The sequence below is a fragment of the Cervus canadensis genome, chromosome 18 (assembly GCF_019320065.1).
Source record: "Cervus canadensis isolate Bull #8, Minnesota chromosome 18, ASM1932006v1, whole genome shotgun sequence".
Lineage (NCBI taxonomy): Eukaryota > Metazoa > Chordata > Mammalia > Artiodactyla > Cervidae > Cervus > Cervus canadensis.
This window is the reverse complement of record NC_057403.1, coordinates 14371462-14389821: the sequence shown is the minus strand read 5'-3', so window position 1 is coordinate 14389821 and position 18360 is coordinate 14371462. Positions and strand designations below refer to the sequence as shown.

Here is an 18360-nt window from a genome sequence, read left to right as displayed (position 1 = left end):
CCCTCGTCCCCTTAAAATACCCGGGGTCCCTATGGCAACGGGCGCGGGCGACAGGTGCGGGTGTTATTTACGGGTCGAGCCCGAAATAGCCGGCGAGGGTGCAGGGGCCGGCGGATGCGGGCGAGGCCGGGAGTGCGCGGAGCGGCCGGGCCGGCGGGCGGCGGCGCGCGGAGCCGGCGGTTCGGAGGCCTCGCGGAGCTGGGGGCGGCGCGGCGCGGAGGCAGGAGAGCCAGCGGGGTCCCTGCCCGGGAGCCGGGGGTGGGAGGCCCGAGGGAGGCGCCCGGCCTGGAGCGGGCCCGGCCCAGCCGGCCCTGGGAGCCCGGGGGAGGGGAAGGCGAGCGATCGCAAAGAGACACCCAGTCCGTTCCGGGCCCCAGCCGTCCTTGGAACCGCGGCAGGACGTGGTCCCCACTTTCTGAGCCGCGGTGCGGACCACAGCCCCTTCATCTGAGCCCCAGTGCGGACCCCAGGTCCTCCTCCCGGGTCTCGGGGTGGGGGGTATCCCTCAGCCCCCTTCTCTGGGCCCCACGGTCCCCTCGGCCCTGGTCCCCTCGCAGCCCCTGGGCAGATCTTCTCCGCTCTCCTCTCTGAATGGCCAGGTAGAAGTCCCCACAACCATTTTCTGGAATTCCAGCAGGTCCCCAGCTTCCTTGCTCTGAACCCCAGCCAGGACTTTGCTGATCCCTCTCTGTGAAAGTTGGGGGGGTCCTACTGCCTCTCTGACCTCCCCTTCGGAGCCCCCTGCACCCCAGTGTTTCCTCTTCTGAACCCCAGAGGGGACCCAACTCTTTCTCAGACTCTGAGCCCAAAGGAAGCAAGGAAGCATCTCCCCCCACACCCACCCCACACACGAGGACCTCAGCTCCCCTTCCTGAGAACTCCAAACTCTGAGCCTTAGGGGGAAGCTCGGATCCTTCCTCCCGCCCCAGGAAATACAGTTTCCCTGTGGAAACACAGACTCTTCCCAGTGGGGACCCCAGAGCTGACCCTCAGAGCTTCCGCTGACCCTCAGTTTCTCCTTCTGTAGCCCTCCCAACCCCGCTCCAGGGTACCCAGGATCTGGCCCTGAGGCTGGGGGAACTTTGCTTTTCTCTGATCCCATCTTCTTTGCTGAGCTTCTCTGGGTACCCGACCTCCCACCCCCCGCGAATCTCAGAGGCTTCTCAGTTCAGGATCTAGTATTTTCTCGGTATAGTATATTATCTAGTATATTAAGCCCCAGAGGTGACCTCGACTTCCCCATCTGAGGTTCCTGGGGGAACTCAGACCTTCCCTTTTCCGAGCCCCTCACTCCGGCTGCTAGACCCGAGGCGCGCCCCCTCCCCCCCTCCCCCCCCTCCCCCCGCAGAAGCCCGCCTCAGCTCTGCCTTCTCGGCCCCGGAGCCCCACCGCCCGCCAGGCGCGATGATGATGTGGTCCAACTTCTTCCTGCAAGAGGAGAACCGCCGGCGGGGTGCCGCGGCCCGGCGGCGGGCTCGCGGGCAGCCCAAGGCCCAGATGACCCCGGAGCGCGAGGGCAAGATCAAGCTGGCGCTGCTGCTGACCTCCGTGGGCGCCACGCTGGCCGTGCTGGCCGTCGGCACCGAGTTCTGGGTGGAGCTCAACACGTACCGGGACAACGGCAGCGCCGTCTGCGACGCGGCGCACCTGGGCCTCTGGAAGATGTGCACGAAGCGACTGTGGCAGGCGGACGTGCCCGCGGGCAGGGACACCTGCGGGCCCGCCGAGCTGCCCGGAGGTGAGGCCGCCGCCCGCCCCGCGCGGGGGCTGGGGCCCCCGCAGGCCGCCGAGGGGCCGCTGTCCGAGACAGCCGAGCCCCAGAGAGGGCGACCTTGCACCCTCAGAAGGAGCCCCCCACCCTGCCCACTTCAGCCTGTGCTCCCGGGAGTAACTCTGCCCCAGGAGCACACCCTGCAGAGAGGGAGTCTGTACCCCCAAACTAGCCTGGGTCTCCAGGCCAGACCCAGACTATCCCAGGACCTCCAAAGCTCCAGACCCCCAGCACAACCCATGATCCCAGACATTTGTGTGCCCCTGGACCAGTCTGTACCCCCAGAGAACCCATAAGATAGATAGAAAGATAGATAATAGTTGTGTCTGACTCTGTGCGACCCCCATGGACTGTAGCCCACCAGGCTCCTCTGTCCATGGGATGCTCCAGGCAAGAATACTGGAGTGGGTTGCCATGCCTTTCTCCAGGGGATCTTCCCTGACCCAGGGATCCAACCCGGGTCTCCTGGATTGCAGGCAGATTCTTTACTGTCTGAGCCACCAGGAGGGCCCCAGAGAGCCTGTGTCCCTAGAGAAACCTTGTGTCTCTGATCACAGCCTGAGGCCCGAGCCCCAGATGGTGACTCTGGACACAGTTGGTGCCTCAGACAGCCTGTGTCTCCCCAGAAACACCCCCGCCCCCCTGAGACAGCCTGCTCCCTTAGAGAAAGACTCTGGGTTCCCGATGTCAGCTTGCTCTTCCCACTCTGGAGACAGCCTGCGGCCCAACCCCGCAGGCCCTGGGGAGGCAGCCCGTCTTGACGCCTACCCCAGAGTACAATCTGCTGTTCCCTCCTACCGAGTCCACCAAGACAGAGCTCTCAGGAGACACCTCCCACCTCCCGGGGCAGCCCTCCTGCTTCCTGGGAGATCTTTCACCTCGTGTCCTCAGACTGGACACTCCAGCCCCCCTCGCTGTCTCTTCCAGACACCCCCACAGCCCTCACTTTCCCACAGAGTGGCTCTTTCACCCCTAGCCCTGCCAGAGAGCTATCCCATACCTCTCACTCTCCCAGACAGGACACGCCATGCCCTAAACTTATACCAGTGGGGACACCCTATACCTCCTGGGAACGGAGATGAGATCTCACTCCACCTCTACTGACCCAAGGAAACTATCTGACACCCCCTCAGAGCCCATTTAGGATGTCGCATGCTTAACTGCCCACACGACATCCCTCTTTCCTCTCCAAAGGATGTCTTATCATCTCATGTGTGTGTTCAGTTGCTTGAGATGTGTTCAACTCTTTGCAACCCTATGGACTGTAGCCTGCCAGACCCCTCTGTCCATGGAATTCTCCAGGCCAGAATACTGGAGTGGGTTGCCATTCCCTTCTCCGGGGGATCTTCCTGACCCAGGGATGGAACCCAGGTCTCCTGCATTGCAGGCGGATTCTTTACACACACCCTTGATAGCAAAATGGTATGCCACACGCCTTTGTTCTGAGATACCCACCCACTCAGCGTGCAGACGGCTGTTTCTCACCCCGCAGAGCCTCAAGCAGATGTTCCCAAATTTTTGAGAAATGGGATGCTCTGGTGAAAAAAAAAAGTGTTAGATGTTGTAAATTAAATATGCTCTAATAAAAAGTTTTGATAGAGATAAAGTCAGAAATATGTATTAGATGATTATGTAGTGCCTGGCTCTGTCATAAGTATTTCATCTGCATTAACTTATCAATCCTCATAGCAACCCTGCAAGTAGTTATTATCATCACAACCCCTATATGTAGTTATTATCATCCTCAAAATGAAGAGCAAGAAGTGTATGTAAATGGATCCAGACTTCCATGGTGGTCCAGTGGTCCACACTGCCAATGCAGGGGGCACAGGTTCAATCCCTGTTTGGGGAACTAAGATCCCACACATCACTGTAATGCAGCCAAAAAAAGAAAAAAATTAAAGTTAAGTATATGCAATTGGAAAAGAACTGAAGTTTTTTTTTTTTTTTTAAGAGAGAGAGAGAGAAAGAAATATGAATGGCTCCATCTAAGCACCCAGGCTAGTCATATGGGGTTTGAACCCTGGTCATCTTGTTCTTAACAACCACAATATACTGCATCTCATTAGTCTGTAAATATGCCCCAGAGGTCCTCACTGCACTGGATGGGATGTCCCATCCCGCCTAACTGCATACTCTGGGGTCCTTCACACCCCTTGATGTCTCCCTAATGATCAGAAAGGGCTTCAACCTTCTTAAAGGACCATCCCCATCAGCCCACAGTCCTGACCCTTCAGAGGACATCTCCCAGCTTTCAAGGTTTCAGAAATATCCCACCCATCTCATCGCCCATCAAAGGACATCCCCAAGCAGGGATGACCCATATCCCACTCTTTTTCCAAATGAGATGTACCATAGCCTCTGAGATAAGAGACAAGAAAATCTAAATCATTAGCAGCCAAAACAGGGTGGCCAGATACCCCACACTCTCAGAAAGATGTACCACGCCCTCTCACTCTCTAGATGAGACTTTCCGTTTCCCTTGCAGAGGAAGACCGCGTTTCTCCCAACCACTACAGACGGCATCCTTGCCCTTTGCTCCACTGCATGAAGCACCTTCTTCTTCTTGCTGCTGCAGAATCAGGATTCACTGCTCCAGCCAGGATACGTCATGCCCTTCTCCTTCCCTCCAAGTACCAGGTGGAGTGTCCACATCACCTCACCTGACTCGGGAGCTTACCTCTTGTCCTTCAGCATCCCTCTTCAATTTGAAAAGTTGCTTCCCACTTCCCAAGACCACCTGCCCTCTTTCCTGTTTCCTCCCCCCCTCTTATTCAAAACTTCTCTCCTCCCCTCTCATCCTTCTTCTGCTCAGTTTCCCCATCTGTGGAATGAGAAAGCTGATTCTAGGTGTGTTCTATGGGAAATTCTGGCTTTAAAATGTAACTTAGAAAGCATCTTCCCCCCCACCCAAAGTGTGGGGTTCCTTAAACTTCAAGTACACAGAGTTAGATGAATCATAACTTTTCAGCTTATGTCACAAAATCATTATCAGCCTTAGCTGGTTCTTTCTTGCGCATTATTTTACATTCTTTTTTTTAATTTATTTTTCCTAGTTCATCTCTTTAATGCATTGGATATATATTTTAACTTGGAAAATATACAGTGTTATTTTTATATATGTATTTTAATTTACATAAATGATATCATGCTCTAGATTTTTTTTCCTATTTGTGATTTTTTTTTTTTTTTTGCTCAATGCTGTGTTTCTCAAATCTCTCCAATCTACTTTGTTATTCTAGTTCGTGGCTACTGTGTGCTGCAGAGGCTTGCCTGGGGAGCATCTATCACATTTACTTGTCTATTCCCATCGAGATGGACACTAGGTTGATTATTCTGACTCCCTGTTTTTATAAACAGTGTTGCAATGAACAGCACGCAATACATGTATTTTCCTGCATATGGTTTTTTCCTGGATGTATACCCAGAAGTGAAATTGCTGGGCTGTAGGGTATAAACATGCTTCATTTCATAAAGTACTCCAAAGTGCTTTCCAAAAGAGGCCAGTACCTATTACACCCCCAGATGTTTCCTCTTATCCTTCTTATCCTTCCAAGTGCTTAATATTATCCTTTTAATATTTGCCAATCTAATTGATCTAAAGTGGCATCTCCCTGCTGATTTAAGTTGCATTTCTTTGATCCCCGGTGAGATGGAGCATCTCTTTATGTTCTTGTGAGTAATCCGGGCTTCTTCTCCTATGAACTGACTATTCATCTCCTTTGCCCATTTTTCTACTGGGTTACCTCGCTTTTCTTGCTGATCAGCAGGGGTTCTTTGTGTAGTCTAGACGGGAACCCTTTCTGAGGTAGAGAATCTCTTCTGAATGTGTTAACCTTCTGCCTGGATCTTGGTATGCTCTGTTGAATAAAGCGGTTATCCGTTTCAAATCTCATTTGACCCTAAACAAGCCATATGACAGAGTCAGGGAAGAGACTATTAACTCACTTTGTAGAGGAAGAGTCAGAAGCTCAGAAAGGTCAATAGCCCTCTCACAGCCACAGATCTGGACTTTTCAGCTCTGGATTGGAGCCCCAGCTCCTGGATAGCTGTGTGATAGCAGGTGGTTTTCCTTTTCTGGACATCATTTCTCTCCATCAGGGATGCTAATGTCATATTTCTGGGTTATTGTTAGCTTTGCTAAATGTCCAGCCCTGATCTTACACTAGGGATCTCCATGTCATTACCTCTCTTTTTCTCTCCCCTGCTCCTACAGAAGCAAATTGCACTTATTTTAAATTCTTCACCACTGGAGAGAATGCACACATCTTCCAAAGAACCACAAAGAAAGGTAAGACCATTTCACCCGGCAGAGGGGATGTGCTGACCACACCAAAGGAATTCTTTTCTTTTTAAATTGACATAGAGCTTGTTTACAATATTGTGTTGGTTTCAGGGGTACAGCGAAATGATTCCATTATTTTTTTCAGATGATATTCCCTTATTTATTAGAAGGTATTGATTATACTTCTCTGTGCTAGACAGTAAGTCCTTGTTGGTTATCTACTTTATGTACAGTAGTTTGTATGTTAGTCCCAGAGGAGTTCTCAATAGCATCATGCTCTTCTCTGCTTTGCCGCAGGACGGGCACAAGCTCCTAAGCCTTGGGAGGTCTCACCTTTGGGGAGAGGTGGTTCTTCAGAACCCTCTGTCCAGGGTTCCTGCCTCAGCTCCGCCTTTGCCACATGCTGTGTTACTTTGGGCAAGTCCCAGCCCCTCTCTGTGGGCAGTACGATAACATCTCACAAGTGTGATTTCCCACATGCTAAACACAGCCCTGAGGGTTTCATTTATAAGACTTCCAGCCCTTTCCATGACTCTGCAGGACAGGGGTTTTATCTTAATCTTCCAGATGAGAAAACGGAAGCCCACAAATGGTTTATTTTCCCAGGAAGTGACAGAGAGAGGCACGATTTAAACCCAAATAATTCCAACTCCAACTCAGTGCTCTTCTATAAAGTATGCTGTGAAAATGGAAATGTTTCTGAATCTGCACTAACTAGTATGGCAGCCACTGACCAAATGTGGCTGGTGCGACTCAGACACTGAGTTTTCACTTTTATTCCATTTAAATTCATTTCAAATGAAAACACCATCTGTGGTTAGTGGCTACATACTAAACAATGAAACTCTTAAAGACTTTACCCTTTCTACCCTAACCACAGTTTCTCCACCACCCCAGTACCTTGGTATCCTCACCAGTAAAGGAACTGTGATCATGTCATCAACCTTATCTGGTCTTTATAAGGATTTAATGAGATGATGCAGCTAAAACATACAGTATGATGCCTGGCACATAATAGGTCCTCATTAAACAGTGGTGTCTTACCCTCTCCACTCCTTCCACTCCTTTCTTTCTTATCTTGGTGCTAAGTGGTCTTGGGCAAGTCACTGTGCCCGCCCACCCAGCCACCCACCCTCACCCCCACCCCAGGATAGTAAAATACTCTCAGGGCACGTCTATGGACCAAGTGCTCTGTGCCAAGTTGTACACTGGGCACATTACATGGGTGCTTTGTAATCCTCACAGCAGACCAAATAGGGACTTTTGTCTTGATTTTTCTAGAAGAGGAAAGTGAGGCTCAGAGAAGTTCAGTGGCTTTAGCAGAATCTTCCAGCTAGGAAGTAGCTAGGGAGAATTCCAACTTGGATCATCCCACTATAATATACTGCCTTCTCTGTTGTCTCCCACACACACACAACCCACTGCCTCAGTTTCCTCACTGGTAAACAAACGGTGACCAGATCATAAATAATAATTGGTAGTTCCCATCTCCTTCTAATCTTGGCTCTGCCCATTCTTGGCTCTGTGACCCTAGGCAAATAACTGACCCTCTCTGAGCCTTGGTTCCTTCAACAGTATAAGTAAAATATTGGCTCTGCTACTTGAAAATTCTTCTCTAGTCCTGGCTCTTTCATATTCCTGGTTCTGAGCGCCTATCGGGGAGTTCTGCCCACTTCCTACATCCAGTGTTGTCTCTTTCCCCTCCCCCTCCCCGCAGAGGTGAATCAGGCAGCTGCCGTGATAGCAGTGTTAGGCTTGGCAGTTATGGCCCTGGGGTGCCTCTGTATCATCATGGTGCTCAGCAAAGGTGCAGAGTTCCTGCTCCGGGTTGGAGCCGTCTGCTTTGGCCTCTCAGGTGAGGGTTGAGAGTCTACAGACCAAGGATACTGCATGTTAGGAGATCTGGACTTCAACCCCTGTTGCATGCTGGGAGGTCGGGTCTTCAAGCCCTGTTGCATGCTGGGAAGCCGGGTCTCCAAGCCCTGCTGCATGCTGGGAGGTCAGGTCTCCAAGCACCATTGCATGCTGGGAGGTCGGGTCTTAAAGCACTTAAAGTATTGCATGCTGGGAAGTTGTGTTTCCAAGCACTGTTGCATTCTGGGAGGTCGAGGGAGGTCTCTAAGCATTGTTGCGCATTGAGAGATCAGGTCTCCAAGCACTGTTGTGTGCTAGGAGTTGGCAGAAGCTCAAGTGCTATAGAACTCTCAGAGATGGAAGAGTTTTAAGTTCTGCTGCTGACTCAAACACCTTTTTAGATTGGAATCTAGGGCCTCCAAGCACTGTTGCCTGCTCGCAGGGTGAGGGAGATCCCCATGGGCTGTTGCATGCTGGGAGGTTGAAGAAGTTCTCTAAGCACCGGTTGCATGCTGGGAAGCACAAGGGCTATAGTACTCTTAAATATGAGAAAATTCCAAGCACTTTTGTTGGCCGAGAACTGAAGGTTCTCTAGACACTCTTTTAGATTTGCGCTTGGAGCCTGTAAGAACTGTTGCATTTTTGGAGTTGAAAGTCCAAAAAGTCTGCATCTTGTGAAATGTAGCCCTCACTGGATCAGATGCTTTCTAAGGTGGATAGATAGGTCATTCATTATAAAAGTTTCATTAATCTTTCATGGATCTACTGAGCATCTTCTATGTTCCAGGCAGTAGGCTAAGGGCTGGAGATATAAGATTCATAAGACAGACACTGTGTCTGCCCTCATAAAGCCTAGATTCTGACAGAAATAGATAGTAACCAGCAATTACATACATAATTCAACTATAGTTGTGATGAGAGTTATGATAAAGCATATAAGGGGTACACACTGGGGTGTGAGAAAGTGGTATTAAATTTCTGAGAAAGTGGTATTAAAGCTGATAATCAAATGAAGAATAGAAATTACCCAGAGTATGGTGTTGACAGTAGTGGTGGCCATGTTGGTGGTGATTGTGTGGTGGTAGTGATGCTGGTAATATGGTAATAGTGATGATAAACAGTATGTGTGAAGTCTGTGAAATATTTGGCAAGTTTGAGGAACAGAATGAAGAGCAGAGCATAAAGCAGGGCAAAGTTGGCACAAATGTACAAGGTAACCTTAATCCAAAGATGAAGTAGAGGCTTGGTGAAAAATGAGGCAAGGGAGATACGAGTGGTCAAGAGCACACTCAAATAGAAATGATTAATAATCACATTCTTTTCGAAACTATTTATTCACTCACTAGACTGTGTCAGGTCTCAGTTGTGGCACCTGGGATCTTTCACTGCAGCTCACAGATGCTCTAGTTGTGGTGTTTGGGCTTGGTTGCTCTACAGCAAATGGGGTCTTAGTTCCCCAACCAAGAATCAAATCCACATCTCCTGCATTGCAAGGTGGACAACCAGGGAAGTCCCAGTAATCGCATTCTTATTATTGTTTTGTGCCTTAGAGAGCTTCCTAAATAAAGGGGGGAAAGTCAGTCACTCCCTTTCCTTTGTTTGATTTATCCATTAGTTCACTTAAATCACTGCTATGCACACAGACCCATTACACTATGCATATGTGTGAAGACTATACAAGAAGGAAAGGTTAAGGAGATTATCATCTGGCTAAGGACATAGAAATGATACAAATTATCCCACAGTTATAAATGGCAGTCAGTGCCCAAGAAAAAGTAGAGTCCTGTGAGAGTGCCTAATGAGGGCACGTGATTTAAAGCAAAATTAGAGAAGGCCTCTCGGAGGAGGTGACACTTAAAATGTCAAAGTATGTGTAACCAAGCTAGAAAAACGTTTGGTGAATTTCAGGTCCTGAAAGACAGCCAGTGAGTTTGGAGCATGGAGAGTGAGGATACAGGTATAAAAGACAAACCAGGAGGGATTTTCCTGGTGGTCCAGTGGTTAAGATTCCATACCCCCAAGCAGACCAGGGTTCGAACTCTGGTCAGGGAAGTAGAACCCACATGCCACAACTAAGGTTTCACATGCCACAACTAAAGAGCCCATATGCCGCAACTGAAGACCCAGCAAAGCCAAGAAACTATTAAGAGATGAGTGATCTTGAAGAAACTGCTTTCCATCTCTGAGTTAAAATTTCATATTTATGAACTCATGCATTCAAGTATATATTTATCAAGTACCTATCCTATCCATCCATCCATCTATACTCTGATCTGTCAATCATCTCCCTCCCCACTGCCTTTTCTTCCTTGCTTTTCCCCCATTTTTCTCTTTCTCCTTCCATTCATATATTCGTCTATCTGTCCATCCATCCATTCATTCAATGATACAGTATGTCTTTAATATCTAGTAATTGCTGGATGCTGTGTTAGGTACTACTGGGGACAGAATGAAGGCCAGATTAAGATGATTCCTGTTGTCATGGAACTTTTAGCTTGGTAGGAATTTGGTGTTGGTGTTATTATTGAACTCATACTTGTGTTATTCCTGAGGGTACCATGAAAGTGTGGACGTTAAAGTGTTTTATGAAAGTCTCGGGCACAAAAATGTTCTGCAAAGTGTACAACCAAGTAAAAGTGAAGGGTAGATTTGACTCCATAATTATTTTCCTTATACTGGATATCGGGGCAGGTGGGGGTTTTGAGGTCTCCCTAGACCTCACACATGTTCAGGTTATATTGTTTTTCTCCATGAAGTATATGTGTCAGATGTACTATGTTTTAGGGGCGTGAAACAAACAAGTTCCTGGCCCTCACACATTTATACTCTATTGGGAGAGATAGAAATCAGGCAGATAAATAACACATATAAATTAACATGTTAATAATTACCAACTGTGATTAATGCTATAAGTGAACAGTAAAGAGTATAATGGAAACCTGTAACTGGGTAGACCCAACAGAGACTTAAGTGGTGGTGGTCAGGGAAGGCTTCTCGGAAGAAGTGTAACTTAAGTAGGGATGTAGAGAATGAGGATGTGTCATGTTGGCTTAGGGAGGGGTAAGCAGTTATTCCAAGCACCATAAAGGTCTCCAGGCTTGAACAAATTGGGTGCATTCAAGTCCTGAAAGAAATCTTACACCATACCACTGTAGGATGGGAAGGGCAGCTTGAGAGGAGGCTGAAGAAGTAGGCCGGGGCTGGGTCCCGTGGACCCTTCTAGGTTGTACGAGAGAGGCCTTGCTTCTGCCCCTAGCCACCACCCCTGAGTTCTGGGCACAGCTGGCTTCTTTTCGTCCATTTGGGTCTCAGCCCAAGTGGCTGTTCTGATGATGCCATCTCGAGTCCCAGCCCCCGCCCCTGGATGCCACACCCCTTCCCATCACTCTGTTTTTATCTCCTTCCTAGCATGCATCACTGTCTGAAATTACCCTGTCTTCTCATGTGTTTACTTTGAGAGTTACAGCCTGCCTGCCCACAGGCCAGCAACAGCCCATAAATGTACTTTGTCTGGCGGGCAGTGTATAGAGGTTTCTCTGAGCCAATATTTAAACTCACCCAATATTTTGGGTGAATGCCCCCCCAGGAAATAATAATCAGTTTTCAAAATTCTAGCTGTTCTTGGAAAGCCAGAAAATCTAGTCCGTTAAGTCCCTGCTTCTGGTGAGCTGCCGTTGGCTGAAGCTGGGTCTGGGCCACCCTTTGTCATTGTCCCCAACACACCTGCCTGCTCATCTGTTTATACTTTCTCTTTGTCCCCTGGAGGCCTCAGAGTTTTGCAAGCCTGGGTTTATTTGTTTACCATCTGCCTTCTCCAAGTAGAACATAGGTTCTGTAAGGGTCTTTGTTGGTCTTGTTCCTTTCTTTTTTCTTTTTTTAATCAAATTGCATTACAACTTGCCTGATTGTCTTTTCATTTTGTAATCTGCCATCATTCTTTTTTCTTTTCAGCTTAATTGGTATATGAGTGACAAGTATAAATTGTGTGCATATGTACATATAGACACTTTATATGGGCTTCCATGAGGGCTCAGACAGTAAAGAATCTGCCTGCAATGACAGAGACCCGGGTTTGATCCCTGGGTCAGGAAGATCCCCTGGAGGAGGGCATGACAACCCACCCACTCCCACCCACTCCAGTCTTCTTGCCTGGAGAATCCCACGGACAGAGGAGCCTGGTGGGCTACAGTCCGTGGGGTCGCAGAGAGTCAGACAGGACTGGACACAAAGCGTGGCACATACATGTATACACGCTATTGTGTATAAGGTGTGTGATGTTGCTGGGTTTTCGTTTGTTCTTTTTGTTTTTTGGCCACACTGTGTGACTTGCAGGATCTCAGTTCCCTGACCAGGGATTGAACCTGGGCCACGGCAGTGAAAGCGCCAAGTCCTAACCACCAGGCCACCAAGGAACTCCCCTCCCACTTGATGTTTTGATATACATCATAAAATGGTCATGACTATCAAGCTAGCTGACATGTTCATCACCTCACATACTAATTGTTTGTTGTTGTTGTGTTGTTTTGTAGCAAGAACATTTGAGACCTCTCTTAGCAAGTTTTACGTATTTGGTACATTAACTATAGTCACCTATGCTATGCTTAGTCGCTCAGTCGTGTCCGACTTTTTGTGACCCCGTGGACTGTAGCCCGCCAGGCCCCTCTGTCCATGGAATTCTCCAGGCCACAATACTGGAGTGGGTAGCCTTTCCCTCCTCTGGGAGATCTTCTCAACCCAGGGATCGAACCCAGTCTCCCGCATCGCAGGCGGATTCTTTACCGTCTGAGCCCGCAGGGAAGCCCGTGGTCACCACACTGTACCGCAGACCTCCAGAACTGATTCCTCTTGCAGCTGGAAGTTTGTGCTCTCTGATCAGCATCTCCTCATTTCCCCTCCCCCCAGTCCCTGGCAACCACCGTTCTACTCTCTGCGTCTGTGGCTTCAACTAAGTTAGATTCCATCATCACTTTTTACTAAAGTCTTGATGGAGTCTCTCTTTTTTAAAATTAGTTTTACTTATTTATTTATTTGGCAAAAGGAGAAGGGGGCAGTGGAGGGTGAGATAGTTGGATGGCATCACTGACTCAATGGACATGAATTTGAGCAAGCTCCAGGAGAGTGAAGGACAGGGGAGGCCTGGCGTGCTGCAGTCCATGGGGTCGCAAAGAATCGGACATGACTTGGCGACTGAACAACAATGACAGAAGTTATCTGGCTGTGCCAGGTCTTAGTTGCGGCATGTGGGATCCAGTTTCCCGACCAGGAATCCAACTCCAGGCATGCTGCACTGGGAGCCTGCAGTCTCAATCACTGGACCACCAGGGAAGTCCCTTGATGGAGTCTTAATTTGCCTTTTGATTCTTGATTCCTTGGTTTGCTTTATTCTTTTTTTTTTTCTTTTTTTTTAAGCAGTGAAAGACACATAAAAATTACCATTTGAACCTTTTTTTTAAAAAAACCTTTATTTTCTATTTTGACCATGCAGCGCAGCATGCAGGGTCTTATTTCTCTGACCAGGGATGGAACCCACGCCCTCTGCACTGAAAGCATGAGTCTTAACCATTGAACTACCAGGGAACCCTGCACCGTTCTAAGTGCCCACTTCTGCGGCGTAAGTTCATTCACACAGTCGTGCAACCATCCCCACCACCCATCTCCAGCACTTTAGCATCTTCTCCAGCTAAAACTCTCTCCCCATTAAACACCAACTCTCCGCTCCCCCTTCCTCTCCCCCAGCACCCACCTTCTACTCTGTCTCTGTGAACCTGGGTCTTGCTCTTTCTCTCCGGCTTCCAAGACTGTGCCTGCTATAGAGCAGATGCTTAGTAAGCGGTCGTTGAAGGGGTGCTAGTGAAACCACAGAAATATGTCTCGGGTCGGGGGCACTGGGAGGCTCCAGTCCTTGATATCTCAGCGCAGAAGGAATTCAGCAGAAGGCAAAGTGATGGATAAGAAGTGATCTAGTAGAATAGCACGCTTGTAAGGCTTGTAAGTGGGCAGGTGAGAGGGTGCCGTGCTGAGAACTGTGGGCTACAGTTTTATAAACAAGAGAAAAGTGGAGAGGGGAAGAGGATCCCCTGCTCCCTCATTCTCAAGTCCACGTCCAGCTTCCATCATCAGCTCCTCCTCCATGTCAGGGAGTTTTCTTGTCCCTCCATTATCAAACCCTGGATCAGGACGATCCCCTGGAGGAGGGCATGGCAACCTCCTTCAGTGTTCCTGCCTGGAGAATCCCATGGACAGAAAAGCCTGGCAGTAATTAGCCTCCAACTAATAAAAATAAATGAAAAAAAAAATCCAAGGAGTTGCAAAGAGTCAGACACGACTGAACAACTAACACACACACACGGTCAGAGGAGGACTGTCACAGTGCAATGGAAATGAACAAAAAGGTGGTAACCTCCACTAAAATAAGGTAAAACACCTCAGGTTTCAGCATAATGTCCCCTTGGCCTCATATTTTTGCTTTTAGCGCACGTGCCCGGAGAAGCGTGTCCTAGGGGTCGTTAACTTCCTGAGCCCACTGGGCAGCATGTGGGTCTCAGGCCACCACTGTTTTATTCTGTGAGGGCATGTCTCATGCTGCATGGTTTGATTGCTCAGCAAGCCTGCTTGGTTTTGGTTTTGTGGTTAAGCAAACCTGCTTTTTTTTTTTTGGCTGTGCCATACAGCTCACAAGGATCTTAGTTCCCTGGCCAGGGATCGAACCCACGCGCCCTGCAGTGGCAACATGGAGTCCTAACCACTGGATCTCCAAGAAATTCCCTGGCATGTCTTCTTGAGTGGTCATTAACTTACAGGGGTCTCCCGAACATTCTCCTTTACTCCTGATCCCCTGGGGGGATTACCTCCTTTAATTAATCACCTCCTTTGTCCCTTCTCTCCGCCCCGTCACTAGGAGGGGTCCCTCAGGTTTCTGGCTTGAGGAAGCATGTTTTGGGGGCTATATTGGGGTAGGTGCTCAGATCTCAGAGGGGGACCCCTGAGGCCTGAGGACCACGTCTGTTCTCCTCTCCCTGCAGGCCTGCTGGTCCTCGTCAGCCTGGAGGTCTTCCGGCATTCCGTGCGAGCCTTGATGCAGAGGGTCAGCCCCGAGCCCCCCGCGGCCCCGGCCCTGACCTACGAGTATTCCTGGTCCCTGGGCTGTGGCGTGGGGGCCGGCCTGGTCCTCATGCTGGGGGGTGGCTGCTTTCTGCTGCTCACCCTGCCTCCCGGACCCTGGAGTCCCCTCTGTCCCAAGTGGGGCCAGCGGGCCCCCTAGCGCCCCCGTCGTGCCTTCTCTCAGCAATTTCCCAACGCCCCTCCACCCTCCCCATCATCCCCTTTGCATCTTTCACCCCGTGCCCCAGAGAGACTGTGTTCTCCGGACTATGGGGCCCACGCTGTTTGCACAAACCTGCCTCTCCCCCTCGTAAATACCTTTTTCCTCTGTAAATATGTTTTTTTTTTTTTTTCTCCATGGCTGGATTTGGGTTGCTTGGGGGTGGGACGGGGAGAGGATTTTTTTTGCAAACGAGGGTCCCCAGAGAAGACTGCTGGGGGCCTGATGGGGTAACTAGGGGGTGGGGGTGGGTGGGCGAGGTCAGGGGTCTTGGGATGGAGTTGGACCTTCTCCTTGCCCAGATTGGGATGTATTCAGTTGTGGGAGAGACTTCTGGGCAGAGTGGGGAGGGGAGAATCTCTGGGCCTGACCCGGCTGTGGTCTGATTTGGGATTAAAGGTTTGGAAGTTTAACAACTTTGGAGTCGCTGTGATGTGGGGTGTGTATTCCAGGGTAGGGAAAACGGGTCATTGTGCTCTTCAGAAAACCTGCGCCTGCTGCTCACAGCCCCAAAGTCACTTGTCAATGGACCCATAGTGAGTGATGGAAAACCCAGTGGAACACAGGCACTGTTCCGGGTTGAATGGGGTCCCTGCGGGAAGTATGTGTTGGGGTCCGAGCCACCAGGACCTCAGAATGTGACCCTGTTTGGAGATGGAGCCTTTGCAGAGGTGATCCAGTGAAAATGGGGTCGTTAGTCCGAGCCTAGTCCAGTAGGTGCTTGCGCTCAGTCACTCAGTGGTGTCTGACTCTCTGCGACTCCATGGCCCGTAGCCTACCAGGCTCCTCCGTCCATGGGCTTCTCCGGGCAAGAATACTGGAGCGGGTGGCCATGCCCTCCTCCAGGGGATCCTCCAGACCCGGGGATCGAACCCCAGTCTCCTGCGTTGCAGGCGGGTTCTTGACCATCTGAGCCTCCTGGAAAGTCGCCTGGTGCCCTCGTGTGGGGAGGAGACCGGGACGCTGAGGGCGGACAGCGGGCAGGCGAGGTGAAGAGACACAGGGAGAAAACGACCGTCTCCAAGTCCAGGAGGGCTGCCTGGGAGAGAGTCCTGTCTCAGCACCGGGGAGCCACCGGCCCTGCAGACGCCCAGACCTCAGGCCTCCGGTCTCCAGTGCCCCGAGACAGAGCATTTCAGGGCCTAAGCCCCCAGTCTGGGGGCTTGGTCAGGGCCGCCCCAGCAAGCGGGCACAGCTGCCAGTGCCTGGCAGGGGGCCTCAGCTGGAACAAACGCCTACAAATGTACAAGTGGCTTTGGACATGGGGGTGGGCAGCAGCCGGAGGTGTTTTGAGGCGCGTTCTAGAATCAACCTAGATTGCCTTGATGAGACCGTTGGTAGGTGTACGACGTGAAGGGAGTTCTGAGGAGGACTCGGAAGAGGGGAGGAGAGCTGCGGAGAAAGTGTCCACCATCTCAGAGAACACTCAATCATCAGGAGCGGGATGTTGGCAGAAGACGGCCCCCCACAGCTCTCAGGAGCAGGCCAGGAGCCCGGTGTCAAGTTCGAGCCTTGAGCCCGCGGGCCCAGCCTCTGCCCGGGAGGACCAGTGTGCGCCTTTCGACTCAGAAATCTCAACTGGAGCCAAGAATGAATTCTTCAGTTAGGTAGGCTGAATCGCTGAAGCTGAGCTCAGAGGCCAAAGTCTCTTAAATTTAAGTTTAAAAATATTTAAATACGGAATATGTGCTGGCTTATGACTACAAATGTTTAAATATTGTGAGTGTGAGTCTCTTAAGTGCTTCTATATTAAAGAATAAATTATAATGTGATTATATATGATATATGTATTACATAAAACATTATATATAATTTATAAAATTTACTCTAAATTCAGTTAAATATATTAACAGTATATATATTTTATGTGTATAATATATATAATTACAGAAATATTATAAATTAACATACTTAATATAAACAGAAAAATAATATAATATAATATAATATAATGTAAAACTCTAACATAATATAAAATTATATATAATATATACCAGCATTATATATGATTATAACATCATAAGCAGATTGTTATACTAACATTATGGATATCATGATATATTATATATTCATATAAATGTTTCTATATTTAATTATAGATTATAAATACAATTATGTAATCATACATAATTATAACATTATAATTTTATATAAATATATTAATATTCTATCATGTTATATAAACAGAGCATTCATAAGATACATATATGTAACAATATTTCTACAACATAATGTATTATATAAATAATGTAATTTATATGTAACATGTCACATATGAATATATTACTTATATTTGTAATGTTATTTATACAACATAACCTATATACATATAATACCTATATATATGATATATTTATACAATGTGATTATACACATATAACACATGTATGTACCATGATAATTACACTGCATAAGCCTTATAATGTTCATAACGTGGTTATGACTCGTCCCCGGGCTGGAAGCCGCTTCTTCAACAAGCAGATCTCTCTTCCTCCGGGAGGGGCGGGTAGCCCTCTCTGGACTAACCGCGGCTGCGCCCCGCAGGGATCCTTCTCCGCGTTCCTGCGCCCTGAATCGGCGTGGTGCTGAGGGTACTGGTGCAGAGCCGGGCAGGTGCGGCCCCGTCCTGTTGGAGCAGCGGCAATGCTGGGCTGTGGCCGAGAGTGGGGCGCTGGGCCCCTACTGTCCGGTGTGGACGCTGGCCCCCCTTTCAGCGCTGGAACGGCTTGCTCACCCTCTGAGGCTCAGCTCCCGCACGCGCGTGTGCGTGCGTGCCTCCTAGAGACGGGTAACATTGCTAACACGTTCCCCGTGGAGGGAACGCCGCAGTCATCCCTGCAAAGCCCTGGAAGCCCGCCAGGCGCGGGTCACAGCTCCATCGGTCTTGCCGGTACTGCTGTTCATCGCGGCACTTCGGCCGGGCGAACAGTAGAGAGTCAAAAGGGACCCCCGTTGGGCTGACAGTCCAGCGATGGAAACATATTAATCACGTAATCACACTAATGAATGTGTAATTATAAACTGGGATAAGTGCTGGGAAAAGAGATCATGGATAGTTGGTTTTTTTCCTACTTGATGATGTGCCCAGAGAACTCGGGGAAACCCAGAGAAGTCTGCCCTGAGGGCGGG

The 18360-nt window shown here is 49.2% G+C and overlaps 1 protein-coding gene across 3 annotated transcripts; it reads left to right on the top strand.

Moving 5' to 3' along the window:
• The first annotated feature begins 60 nt into the window (after positions 1–60).
• CACNG6 (calcium voltage-gated channel auxiliary subunit gamma 6) lies at positions 61–15647 on the top strand. 3 transcript variants are annotated; one of them, XM_043435100.1, is made up of 4 exons: positions 62–1738; positions 5988–6062; positions 7774–7911; positions 14933–15647. In XM_043435100.1, exons 1-4 carry the CDS (start codon positions 1405–1407, stop codon positions 15169–15171), a joined length of 786 nt encoding a protein of 261 aa, XP_043291035.1. In that variant the 5' UTR covers positions 62–1404; the 3' UTR covers positions 15172–15647. The 3 variants fall into 3 exon arrangements, with proteins under 3 accessions (XP_043291036.1, XP_043291037.1, XP_043291035.1); XM_043435101.1 differs by lacking the exon at positions 7774–7911 and having other exon boundaries at positions 61–1738; XM_043435102.1 differs by lacking the exons at positions 5988–6062; positions 7774–7911 and having other exon boundaries at positions 61–1738.
• The last annotated feature ends 2713 nt before the right edge of the window (positions 15648–18360 follow it).

What these genes read in the sequence shown, in the direction of transcription:
- CACNG6 (XM_043435100.1), top strand. Translation starts at nt 1,405, where the DNA reads ATGATGATGTGGTCCAACTTCTTCCTGCAAGAGGAGAACCGCCGGCGG. An exon ending in GCCCGCCGAGCTGCCCGGAG is followed by an intron (nt 1,739 to 5,987) that starts GTGAGGCCGCCG and finishes CTGCTCCTACAG; the next exon opens with AAGCAAATTGCACTTATTTT. An exon ending in CGTCTGCTTTGGCCTCTCAG is followed by an intron (nt 7,912 to 14,932) that starts GTGAGGGTTGAG and finishes CTCTCCCTGCAG; the next exon opens with GCCTGCTGGTCCTCGTCAGC.